This window comes from Centruroides vittatus, unplaced genomic scaffold (assembly GCF_030686945.1).
Source record: "Centruroides vittatus isolate TY-2023 unplaced genomic scaffold, ASM3068694v2 contig_738, whole genome shotgun sequence".
Taxonomy (NCBI): Eukaryota; Metazoa; Arthropoda; class Arachnida; order Scorpiones; family Buthidae; genus Centruroides; species Centruroides vittatus.
The window spans coordinates 1,662,614-1,676,518 of record NW_027122474.1 but is presented as its reverse complement, the minus strand read 5'-3'; the positions used below and the strand labels follow the sequence as shown (position 1 = coordinate 1,676,518).

The following is a 13,905-nucleotide window of genomic DNA, read 5'->3' as shown; positions in this document are numbered from 1 at the left end:
TTGTTAAATAAATGTTAAAGAAAATGTTCTTCTGACTACAATAAAATAACAAAATTGTAATTTGACAGACTTACAACCAGGAAGAGTTTTTGTGTACAGGGTAATAAAACAATTAGCAACTTCTTATTGGTAGTAGTAGTAGTAGTAGTAGTTAGTTAGTTAGTGTGGACTGCAGTGATAATCTACCTGAAAGTAATAGTTTTACTACCCTGACATTGAAAGATAACACCTTCCTCTCAAATTTCACACAAAGCAGATGCTAACTGTGTAAATTGAGCTAATTTACAGGGCATTTCTGAAATTTGATATGTTCATTTTTGCATTTTTAGATCAAATTACAATAAAATGAATGTTAAAAAAGAAAAAAACACTTTTGGCATTCCATGAGTATTTTATATCATTAGAAAGAAGACCAAATGCAGAGATTAAACATATAATCTTAGTTTTTGATGTAATGTCGAGTTTCACAATTTTAGAATAAAAACTGGCATATATGAGATGTCACATGATGTAAGTTGTTTCATTTTTTTTACACACCCTCTGGAGAGGATTGTATAATCTCACATAAACCAACATGCTGGTTTTTACATACAGAAATATCTGATTTCATAGTCTCCCCAGATAGACCAGCATGCCAAGCACTCTGCGAAAATATGGTATATAATTCACAAATATGTATGACTTAAAAAAGCAGCCAGCTGTTGTTGATAAAAACTAAAACATTAATTAATGATATTTTTTTTTTAATTCAAATTGATAAAAATTAGTAATAATCATACTTATTACTACTTGATGATGATCTTTTATAAAACACTTTTTCAGATATTTTAAATAAGGTCCACCAGTAGCTCAATGGATAGAACCACTGAACACTGGTTATTGGTCCCAGATTCACACCTGATCAATGGGTTGCTTGGAGGTTTTTGGATTTCCTTCATATGTCTAATGCCTAAATAAGTGCCAGTTTCCCATAGAAAGTCCTTCTGGGAGGCATCTGTCCTGGCAGATAGTCCTTGTGTTGCATTGCCTTATCCTAAACAACATTTTAAAAGCAGTTGATGTTTTATGACTAAAATAGCTAATGATTCTTGGCTCATATGCTCAGTGAATCATACATAATTTAATAAAGCTTTAGTATTTGATTATTTTATCTTTCATCACTTGATGTTTTTCTTTATTCTGGATAGATTTGATATTGAATGGTTCCTATATGCAATTTTGAAGTTGGAGATTAAAAACAAATAATATAACAGCAAATAATTACTATCAAATGGCTTTGAAACCATGTTGTATTGCTATTCTGTAAATTGTTTCTATAGGAAGGAATATCAGTCCATACTAACAATTGCCTTGTTAGAACATCTTTATTTTGCCAATTACCCAAGGACTATATACTACAAGATAGCCAGATCCCATATATTCGTTAGCATGAACTTGGATCCATGTGATGTCGTAGTGAGACCTAAACTTCAACACGACAAATGATTTCAAATAACAAAATACGATAAAATACTAAAATTGTTTATTAATTATTTACTAGATTACTACTAACTGTAAATTACTATAGAATTTTCGAATTTAATAAGTGTACATAAAGAAATTTACAAACCTTTTGTCTAATATGTATTTAATAAATTAACAAGCTATATTTTTTATTATGCTTTTACTTAATTTTTCAATTTTTTTTCTATAATCACCATTTTCAGAAAACATTCTTTTCAAAATTTTTCTTGTTTAAGATTTCTATAATTAATTCTTATTATAGTTCTTAATTTACAAAAATTTTTTATTAAATAAAAAGGTAAAACTCTCTTGTTTTGATATTTCCACCAACAAATTCTGTACAATTCCAGAGCCTCTTTTATACGATTCACCATGATACATTTAGAAATGTTTATTCCATTCTATAATTTTTGCTAGCCATTTATCAGTAGGTTTAATAAGCTCCATAAGATAAATGCTTCACCCATGACGGAATGCTATAGTTACGGTGATTTTTAATTTTGATAGTGGAATTACCCAAGCTCGGGAGTTTTTCTTTATACTTATAGGCAAGATATCCTGCTATATATTTAAGAGCATCATGAGAAGTTTCTTCAGAGATTGTGTTAAAGTCTGGATTGCAAGTAGAGTTTTCTGAAAATATGTTTGAAGAAAAAGTAGTTCTACATTCAGTACATTGGTTTGTATTTTCACTCAGTACTTCTACATGTCCTTGCTCTAAAACTTTGGGTATAATATATTCCTCTTGTGTTTGATCTGTAGTATTTACTTTTGACTCCAAAATACCAGGATTCTTACCCAAAAGAATCAATATAATCCTATACATAGTATTCAATGGGCTTGGATGTTCATTAGGACACTGGCTACTAATTTGTCTCAAAAAAATAATTTTTTTTTTTCAATCTTGATTTAACTTGTGAGTGCAGATGTATTTTAGGTCAAAAGTCAATTTCATATCTTGAAAATGATCAATTAGAGATTTCATTGAGATGATCGTTCCTTTCTGGAAAATTTGGAGGACATTTTTCCACTTGCTCTCATTGTTGAGATTATTTTTATTGTTTTATTTAAATGTGCTTCTTGTAATTCCAAATTTACATCATATCCATTTTTGTTTGGAACAGAACCTTTTGGTGTATAGCTATTAAAAATGTCAAACCACATACATATATCTCTAATGAAATTACCCAATCTCTCTGCCATTTTCTTGTCTGTACTGAGAAGGTAGTGTAAAAGAGCTGTAGCCACGGTATTTGATAAAATCTGAGCTGCCAATTTAACATTTTGGTGCTGACTTTTTTGACAGTTTAATGTTTTTAATTAATTTTCCAACATGAATTAACTTTGGTATTGGTGATAGAAATGAGGGCTTGCAATGGATCTTTGTTTATTACAGTACTGTTTTCAAACTTAAAACCTACATCAATGAGTCAGATTCACAATAATTTAAGTAAACGAGGAACATCTACAAATATATATATATGAATTTTTTGTATTTGGATGAAAGAAAAATGCTTCATTGATATTTACATTTAATTCTCTCCATTAACTTATGTTACTGCAACTACAGTCACTGATGCAAACTACTACATTATACAGTATTGAATAAAATTCTGCTATTATTTTTAAAAGTATCTCCCTTGTCATTTTTTGATCACAATATAAACATGTTACTTCCAATTTGAAAAAAGACCTCTTGCCGTGATGACTTGCATTTGAATGTAAGATCCTAGAACTTCATCTGCAGAGACATCATATTCTTCAAATGCTTTAATTTTTGACTTCATCAAATGAAACACCACTGTTTTTTTTGAAAGGTTAAAATAATTTTCTCCAGTCAGTTTCAACATTAATAACATCTTTTAATATTCCTTGTCAAATTTACTTCAGATGACCATTTTTTCGAAGACAAAGGATAATGCAGTTTAGTTTTTAAATATAAGTAGCATTTCTCGTTGTAATACCTATCTTAATGTAAAGGCTATTAACATATGTGTTCTGTGTTCCAGTTAACTCTGTTTTTCTTTTTTGATTTTAATAAAATTTAATTTTTGTAAAGACCTGTGTCAACAAATCTATAGTTATCTGGTTTGATTTTTGAAGATTTGAATGACAGATATTTCTTATTTTGTAATATCGTACCAAATCATTTACTACTACTATTCTTTTCTTATAATCTTTTTTCAATTTTTTATATTCTGATTTTAAAACATTATGTTCTTCTAACATTTATTTAATTTATATTTAATTCTTACATTTAATTTTGTAATGGTATTCATCTTCAAGATTGTTACTATTGTCATCATTATTTATTAAAAGATTATTAACTTTTTTGTTTTCTTTTCGAACTTCTTTCTCATTCTGTAACTATTAGGTTCATTCTATCTGGTAAATTTAATATAGGGACAGCTGTTTCTTCAGAACCTTTCTAACTGGTAAACTTGAAATAGAAAATATTCTGCAATTTTATACTAAAACAAGCAAATTAACATTCACATGCAAAAACAAGTAACGTATATGAATGTACTGTACTTATGACTTACCCAACAATTCACTTTGTAAATCTCTTTCATAATCACTTTGAACAAAATGAACAGAACATATTCTACTTGTATTTGGATTAAATTTATCATCCTTTTTGTAACAATTCATCCATTTATACCTAGAACTTTTAGAAATTAAATCTTTTTGTCTAGGACATTACACTTTTTCCTTTAGCTTTTACTGCAACAAGGTTGTTATTGCAACCATGCACAGTACACCTTGTACCAGGCATTTTGTTTTTCACCTAACTTAAAAATATAGCTTTGAATATCTAATGATTTATGTTTAAATTGTCTTACCTTATAAGCAACTTAGTCAAATAAACAATGAAAGAAATATTAAAATAAATCACTTCGTTAATCACAAAATTGAACGAATATTAAAGTGAAAACTAAACATGCACATACTGTGATATGTAAACAAAGTGGTCAGGTCTTGTGTTGACATCACTAACTTTGCATTTCTGGCTAACATTGTAGAAAAAGAATCTGGCTATCTTTGTAGTATATAGTCCTTGCCAATTACCTATAGATGAGTTTTGGGGTAATTTTTTTCCTCTCCAAAATAAATAAATATCTAAAATGCATATTTTTTTGCCATATGAGGAAGAAGCATGATCCCAAAACATGTTTATGGCAATTGGTGAAATAATAAATGTTTTAAGAAGGCAGTTAGTATGGATTGATATTCTTTCCTACAGAAATAATTTGCAAAATAATTACTACTGTGTTTTCTAATAATTATTATGTAATTAATTTTTTTCAACAAATCAAGCAGATAAAAATGTAATGAAATACAAAAATATCCAGTTTTTTTAAATAGAATAATGCAATAACTATGATGCAAAAAACAAAAACAGAAAATATTTTTAAAAATAATTGAGATGATACAAAAAGTCAATATCATTAGTATCATCATTCTGTTAAAAATATTTAAAAAATATATATAACCTGTATTTACTCAAATGTAAGACATCCTTGAATCTAAGACACACCTTAATTTCTGCATACTTACCCACAGATTTTCTTTTGAAAAATAGCGAGTTTGAGACAAATTTATTGCACAGTAAAGTAACATATATTACTGTCTTCTGTGGTATCAAAGTCAGAAACTGCTTCACTCTGTGTTAGGTTCTTCTCAGTTAACACTGGATTCAATGTTTTTCCATTTTCTTATGTGTAATCACCCTCAATGCCATTTTAAGCATTAAAAATGCAGTTTCTTGAAAGATTGCAGCACAACTTTTTCTGTGTGTTTTTTTTTTTTACTGTATTTGAGACTGTATTAATAGACTAATGAGATTGTGAACTTACATATTTACTATTACAAATATTGGTCAAATAAGTTATTAAAATTTATAATGGAAGTAATGACATAGAATTAAGACACATGGCACTAGAGGTTATTACTTATAACATATTACATTGAATCTGATGTACACCCTATTTTTAGATATACAAAAGCATGAAAAAAGTGCATCTTACATTAGAGGAAATACAGTATATTAAAATTAACTAAAATTTGCTTTAATAAACAATTCTTATATAATTTTTTTAATGTCAAATTAGACTATTTTTTCTAACAAAAAGCTTGTCTCATTTTTTTGCTACATGGAAAAATAACAATAGATACTTATAACGTAACCAGGTTTACAATTAATTATAAAAAAAAAAAGTTTGGATAATTTCAAATTTTATGAATCCAAGAATCTAATTTTAAGTAAGATCTTAATTATCTCTCTTTATCTATTTATTCATTGCAGTGATTCACAATAAATAAGAAAGAAATTTTAAATAGTTGTTAAAATTTTGAGGAAGTTATAAAATAACAGGATTTGTACTTTTAGGTTTTTATATTTAAATTGTAAAATTAAATATATAAAATATTAAACTTTTATAAGAATTATTATATAAAATCTTATTTAATTGGTTTGTTATACAAGCTTTAACAAACCTGTTACATTTAAAAATTTGATCAAAAAATTTTACATTAATTAAATTAGAAAGAAAATTTGGCATGCATTACAAAAAGTTATACATATACTTCATATATATTTTATGTAATAAAAATAAATTATAAGAAAATAAAATTTTGAATTTAATTTTAATTAAATTTATCTTATAAGATGTGTTAAAAGTATAATTAATGATGATAAATAATACTTTTTAGGTTATGCCTGGACTATTGCTTTGTTTTGTTTTAAGATATGATGCTTACAAAAAGTCACAACTGAGCTCAGCAGAAGCAGGTGTTCCTCCTCCTAATCAACTTAATAAAATATCTTATTTCCATTGTTCATTGATAGGATATTTTTTAGGTAAATCATTGAGAGAGATTTATTCTTTTATTTTAGGTGTTTTATATCATAAGACATTCATAATATCTAGCATTTTTATCGGTATTTGAATAATCAAATACTGATGGAAAAAATCACTAATAAATGCATAATGACATATAATTATCTGTGTTCATATTGTACATGTTGTGTACCTCTATACATTCACAAAAATTGTAATTTTATTAATTGAAAAATATTGAGTAATTGATAAAACAACAAAGTTAATGTTAAAAATTCTCATACTATTACAAATAAACTGCTACTGTACAAATAACTTCTATTTATATCTTAATATGGTAAAGTATCATGATGCATTTAATAGTGATAGGTAAGAAGTGTTTTGAAACACATGCCACAAGCAAATATTTGCATTTTTCTACCTATTTTGTTTTTACCTTCTGCATGTGTCATTATGTAATATTTTGAATTTGCCATTTCACTAGAGACTAATTGAGAAATTATCTAAAAATGATCCTTATTGATGATAAATTTAGCATCATTTATCTTAAACAAGCAAGCATTGTGTTTGTTCTACAGTTTAAATGCTGTTGAAATAGAAAAGTTATGTTATTAAATAGAAATTTTTTTAAATGAAAGTTTAAAGTATTTTACTATATTTGTAATGATATATTTTTCAAACATTCAAAGAATTATATTCTATTGTTGAAAGTAGAGATTAATAAAATGTAGTAACTGTTAAAATTATTGACTGTGTAAAAGCTAGGAGGCTATAAAACAGTAATTAACAAGTAAAATGATTGCTTCACTTGTATGAAATAATTATACTTGCTTCATACAAGTGAAACAATTGAACTTACAATATAAGTACAGTAAGACTCTGCTTAACACTGATTCAATATAACGCGGTCTGCTTAAAGCCTACAAAAAGCTCAAAATTTACGCCGGTTCAAATTATCGCAGCATTTGTATATAATATAATTATTTATGAACATGAACCAATCAGCAAAAGGTGACAATTTGTCATAGTGCTGTACTTCCCTTAAATCTATGTTTTTTTTTGAGCAGTTTTGGAAAAAATATAACATCATGGATACCATAGGCAATATTGATTTCATTTGGCAAGAACTAACTGATAAATGCATGAACGAAGTGTGGAAGAAGTTATAACTGAAAGTATTCAAGAATTCTCAACAAGAAGAGCTTATCATTGTATCATTAGGTTGACCATATTGTCAACCTAATCAATACAGCAGGACTAGGAGATGTAGACAAACAGGATAATGTGGAGTTACTGCATGATTCTCGTGAGAGCCTTACAAACAACGACCTTCAAGAACTGGCAGAACAAGGAATTCGTGCAGAACTGGAAAATAGTAATCTTGAAACAAAGAACCCAGAGAATTTATCTACAGATTTCCTTAGTAAAAGTTTAGTTATGATAACCAAAATCGTTGATCAAATCGTAGCAAATGATCCAGATTTTGAAAGGAGTGCAAAAGCAAGATGAGGCATTTTGGATGCGATCTTCTGTTACCGACATTTGCTTAAGGAAAGAAAAAAGCAACAAATGAAACTACGTGACTTTATTGAAAAAAAAAAAAAAAACAAGAATTTCAGAAAAGCCGGGACCTTCATCACAAAAAAATGAACTTTACATTTCTGTCTGCATATGTTTGTGTTATTTAACATATATTATTATGCAAATTAATATAAAAATAACTTAAAATTAAAGTAAAACCTTTGATTGGGTTTTTTTTCAAAGTAAAACCTGTTTATTTTTAGTCGTGTGTTCCCCTTTCCCTATTTACTGTTTTAAAATGACCTTGTTTAATGCTGTTTCACTTAGCACTTTGTTGTCTAGGAATGCATCCTCCGCGTTAAGTGGTAGTCTTACTGTAGTTTAAATGTAGAAAGAGTAACTTTGAGTTTTGAATTCTAATAAGTAGTTTGTTCTTGTTCTTTCTAAATTGACATCATACAAGGTGTCCAAGAAAGATTTTTATTATACAAACTCGTAACACAAAAATGAAGCAGTCTGTTAAAATGAAGTTTGTGATAAAAGAAAGAATAACTCAAAAGTGTTTTAGTACAAATGTTTATAATGGTACTAATGGCTTGCGGAATTAAAAATGGTGACAATACACGTAAAAGTGTAATGTGTGTGTTGTGATTAGTTAAAACAAAATCATTATAACTGTGCAAAGAAAATATTGCTGAAACTACAGAACACCATCACAAAGTGTCCCTTCAATTTATGCTTGAATGCAGAAATTTAAAGATACAAGAAGTGTTCAGCACTGAAAAGATTATGGCTGCCCATCAACATTGTATCAATCTGGAACAGGCTGGCGAATTGTTCCGTTAGAGACCAAGGAATTCAGAGGTTCTTTGAATGTGTGTTAATAAAAGAATCTTTGAGTTATTCTTTCTTTTACTCCAAACTATGTCAATAGACCACTTTGTTTTTGTGTTTATGAATTTGAATAGTAATAAAGATCTTTCTCAGACACCCTGTGTATTTTTGGAAATATTTATGATTATGAAGTAATTAAAATATAATTAAAATATATTTCTCTATTAAAATATGTTTAGTTTTAAAAAAAAATTAATACCTTTACTTAATACAAGTATTTAAAAATTTTGTTTTGAAGGTAATTTTAAATGATATAATTTTTTTAAAAGGTTTATTGACAGCTACTGTATCATCGGAAGTATTTAAAGCTGCTCAGCCAGCTCTTCTCTACTTAGTTCCATTTACTCTGTTACCTTTACTTACGATGGCTTATCTAAAGGTAAGAATAAATTATGAAATTACCAGACTAATTACTATTGAATATATTTAGATTAAAATAATTCAAAAATGACTTTTTTTCTGCTGTCAAAATTTAATGGATATTTTTTAAATAATTGTTTTAAAGGTTATGTTATTCGAAAATTTAATGTGTATAAATTAAAACAAGTAATACTTTGAATAATATACTCAAATATTCTAGTTTAAGATGTTAAAAGTCTGTTTAAGTAGTCTTTTTGATATAGATTAATAGTTTTATTTATTATTCTATATATTAATCAAACCAAAAAGATGTAAAAATAGATCATTTATAAGAAAAAAATACAGTAGAGAGTCGAAAATCGGAATCAATTGGGGACTGGGGTGGTTCAGATTAGTCATTTGTTCCGATTACCAATTATGTACGAAAAAATACATTAACCTGTCCGATGTTCAAATTTTTCTCCGTTGCGTGTCGCTTCGTGTTGAATTTTTCTCCGTTGCGTGTCGCTTCGTGTTGAATTTTCGTTGATTTTAAGCCTAACGAAAATTTTTATAATAATAATCGAGGCTATCGTATGGTTAAAAATTATTTCTGCATTTTGTACAAACAAAATAAATATATTGAACAATATAAAAACATGAAAATTATACTTTAGAAGTAAATTTAGTATCAAAAACGTTCGATTCAGCATGACACAGTCCGACTGAAAATTGTGTTGATTACCAGCAATTCCGATTACTGGCGTTCCGATTAACGACTCTCTACTGTATATATAATTAAGTTTTGATTTTAAGATGCTAAAAGGTTTTCAAAACTCCTCTCGTTTGAACACGAGATTGTGTTATTAACCAATCACACGGCTTCTTTTCCACCTTTATTTAGTTGATACTAAAAGGTTTCAGTGTCTTTGAGTTTTAATTATCCATAATCAAGAGCCTAGTTCTTTATTCTGTTATGTCATGATTCTTTCAGTTTGTTTATAGAGAGCAGTTTAAAAAAAAGTTGTATTTGTTTTATGGAAAATTTAGAACTTTCCATTAAACAGATTATAATTTTGTGTAACTATATATTCAAGAAATACTTTAATATTTTATTTTTGTTCATATGCAGATGTATAATATTTTTTGTATAATTGTCTATATTTTCCTAATAGTTATTTCAAAAATTTTTAGTTTTCTCAAACTATTTTAGATCATGAATACAGTATACTATTGCTGATCCAGCATGGTTATCTGGCATACCATCCAGTGTAATTGCTTGTGCACTCTCTTGTTTACCTGGTTTCATTTCTATGTAGAATATTCAATTTTAGTGCACTGTATTATTTGCCATCCTGCCTCCAAAAATAATTGCTACTGAAGGGCAACAGGTCCTACCATTCATTGATTTTAGGCCTACATACACAGTAAATTTAGGACTCTTGCTAATCTGTCATCCAAGGTTGGCTGTACAGTAGAGCATCGATTATCCGACCCCCGATCAACCGTCACATTGGTTAACCGACCGCGTTCTAGTCCGCAAATTCAAATGTCCGCTAGTGATGTGACGCTACAATATTTGGCTATGTCTTGGCTACTTTAATATTATTTTTGTTTAATTTTTGCGTGTTTTAGCTGACAACACTGGCTGAACCATGAAAGGGAGGCCAGTATTTAAACCAAGCTTAATTTTCTTTTTTTGTCTTTATTTTTGTATTTATTTTGTGCAAAATAAAGAAATAATTTTTAACAATACAATAGCGATGATTATTATTTAAAAAAAATTTTGTTAGGCTTAATATCGATGAAAATTCAACGCGAAGTAGGTTAATAGCGATATACTAATATACTAATTACATGGGATATACTAATATACTATACTAATAATGTATTTTTTCATACTTTTCGGTTATCCGACCAACCCCAATCCCCAATTGAGTCGGATAATCGATGCTCTACTGTATTAACATGAATCTGCTGTATATAAAATATGATTTTTAGCAATGTATGTCTTTAAAGTTAACTTATAATTTTAATTAATTATACTAATCGATAAATATATATAACATTTGTATCCATGCCAAATGTTATACTTTTTAAATGAATATTTTTTTATTTTTAATAATACTTTAGTTTTCTAATTTTGAAGTTTAGTGTTTAATTGTTGGCATTCAATAGGATTTTAACATTGTTTAAATGTTATAATTTGTAAATAATTTGTACAATAATTTTCAAATGGACTAGAATTTTATTTTAATATGAATATCACAATTTAGTTATACTTCTCTCTGTGTTCTCTTGTATTTTCAACCTTTAATATATACAATTTCTCTTTTTTTCTTATTAATTAGAGAACTTGTTATATTTAATAAGTGTCATCTGTATAAATAATTCTATTTTATTTTAAGTTGTTTTAACAAAGTCGATAAATGAATTAAAAGTACTTGTAATATATTTAATGAGACGTGCCATTATATGATTTGTACATTTTTATAAAACTTTTTTGAATATTTTCTATTGACAAATTAATTGAACGTAATTCGTAATAATTGTAATATTTTAAATTTTTTACAGGGAGATCTGCGACGCATGTGGAGCGAACCTTTTATAGTTACTCAACCATCTAAACATCAAGAAGTTTGAATTAATCATAAAAATAAGACTATTATAATAATTGACTTGACTGTTGCTAGGCAACTGCACTGCCCAAACCAAATGCTACAGCCCCAGGCAACTAGTCCTTTGATCTCCTGAGGCTAGAAGATATTTTGGAGGCCATCAAAGAATCTCATCTAAATTTTACAATAAGGCGTAGAAATTTGCTAGATATCTGTTATTGGAATTAAGTTGGCAAGATTGGAGTGCCTTATAAGTTGTGAAGAACTTTCATGTTTGGAAACTTTGTTTGAGAAGTTTATAAACTCAATGCTGAAAGGAAAGTCAGTTTAGCAAGACTTTAAAAAAGCTTAAAAAGTGAAATTAAATATCAAACAAACAGATCATGACATCAATATTTAAATCCACATAGAGAATTCGAACAGAACTTTATACAATATTTTTTTGTGTATTAGTCTAATTTGTTGTTGTTTTTAGAGATCAATTTTTTAAGTTTCACAAAAGTAAAAATAACTCACATGGGGTTGTCTCGTTAAATATTTTGCATTTTCATTTGGAAAAATGTCATTATCGACAAGCAGATAACACACGAAAGCTTTTCTGTAAGAAAGGCAAAAAAAAAAAAAAAAAAAAACAATTTTGGTGCATTCCCAGAGTTTTATAAATGCATGTTTTGTTGGGCTTCCAGAATATTTGTTTTTCATATATAAAATTAATATATAGTTAAATTGCCAGTTTGAATCTAGATCTGACAATTTGAAATAACTCAAGATTGTGAGATATAAATATATTATATATATAAATATAAAATATATCTGGCAGCTGTAAATATAGAAATTTATTATGGGGAATGTACAATTACCCATAATTTATTCACAAATAGAAACAAAACAATTACTATTGTTTTAAATCATCAGGGAAAAGCAACATAGTTTCTGACACTCATGGTGCAAAGTAATTTAAAAATCTAAGGTATGGTACCAGCAGAGTCGAAAAAGGAAGAGAGTGAAATGGTCTTGTACAGATACATCTTATTTTAATTCCCTACATTTTACAATTTATTCTCCAGTAGGGGTTGTGGATAGAACACTTTTGTTGTATAATGTGTCACATTTGTAAGATTTTGTATGTGATTTTGTTCTTTATTGTGAATGCACACTGTGTGTGTATACAAAGTCTGCAATATACATAAGTCATTGAAATGTCCCCTAGTAGAAAGATGTTCTGCCATTTTGATACTTGAATATATTTAAAGGTCTCTGTAATAAAGTAATCATACCTTTTACAATTACTTATGTGTAGTGTTTCTTTTAATTATTCTTGCATGCACAGTTTTTTATAATCTATCATACTATTGAAATTTAAAATTTTACGTGTTATTAAAATCTGGATGACAAAAACGCCAATTTTTAATGGCACTTGCATAATTTGGTAAGTATTGTACGTTTAGAACATTCTAAAACACACTAATATCAAAGCAGTGAACAACTTTTTCTGGATGCAAGCTTTGTAGGCTTCTGGTGGGTTGCATGCATTTTTTCTTGCAGAGTCGTGGATTTTAAGCCCTGCCAAGTCATCATCATCACTGTCCATGGGACCAGTGCCCGTTTGAGTCTGATGCCATTTTCACTATCTTTTTCCACCTCTCTCTGTCTAGGGCACAGTGAACCAGTTCCTGAATACTATTTTTGCATCATTCTTTCACATCATCCATCCATTTCCCATGTCTCTTATTTGTCTCCTCCATGATTCCAAGTGTTTTAATTGCTCTCTTGTTACTCATTCTACAGGTGTGATCAGAGAGGCCAAGTTTCCTTTGGATGACCCATTGGAATAGCATTTTCTCATATTGGACTCTCTTATAGACTTTGTCATTTGTAACCCTATCATGCCAGTCTGATTTTGTTTTTATTGTAATGTTTTGACTTTTTCAAATGTCCATGGCTTTGAGATTTGCAGATCTTTTGGCTACTCTTGTTTTTATTTCTTCAGGATAGTCTAGATCTTCAGTCAGCTTTCTCCCTAGGTTTGTAAATTCTGTATCCTTTTCAATTCTTGTTCTATTTATGTTAATTCCTTTTGTCTTGATTTGACCTTCCAAATAACATCATCTTGGTCTTTTCTAAGTTCATGTGCAGTCTATATCTCATGCATTCTTCATTTAAGGTGTTAACTGTTTTTCAGATCAGTT

General features: G+C 28.2%; 1 protein-coding gene across 1 annotated transcript in view; it reads left to right on the top strand.

The window, feature by feature from the left end:
- Positions 1-13,005, top strand: part of SppL (signal peptide peptidase-like protein) — a 46,436-nt gene extending 33,431 nt beyond the window's left edge. Inside the window, exons 11-13 of the mRNA XM_067277243.1 lie at positions 6,217-6,364; positions 9,029-9,138; positions 11,673-13,005. Coding sequence (XP_067133344.1) covers positions 6,217-6,364; positions 9,029-9,138; positions 11,673-11,741 — 327 coding nt within the window. The 3' untranslated portion in view covers positions 11,742-13,005. The remainder of the gene's footprint in view (positions 1-6,216; positions 6,365-9,028; positions 9,139-11,672) is intronic.
- Positions 13,006-13,905: the final 900 nt, after the last annotated feature.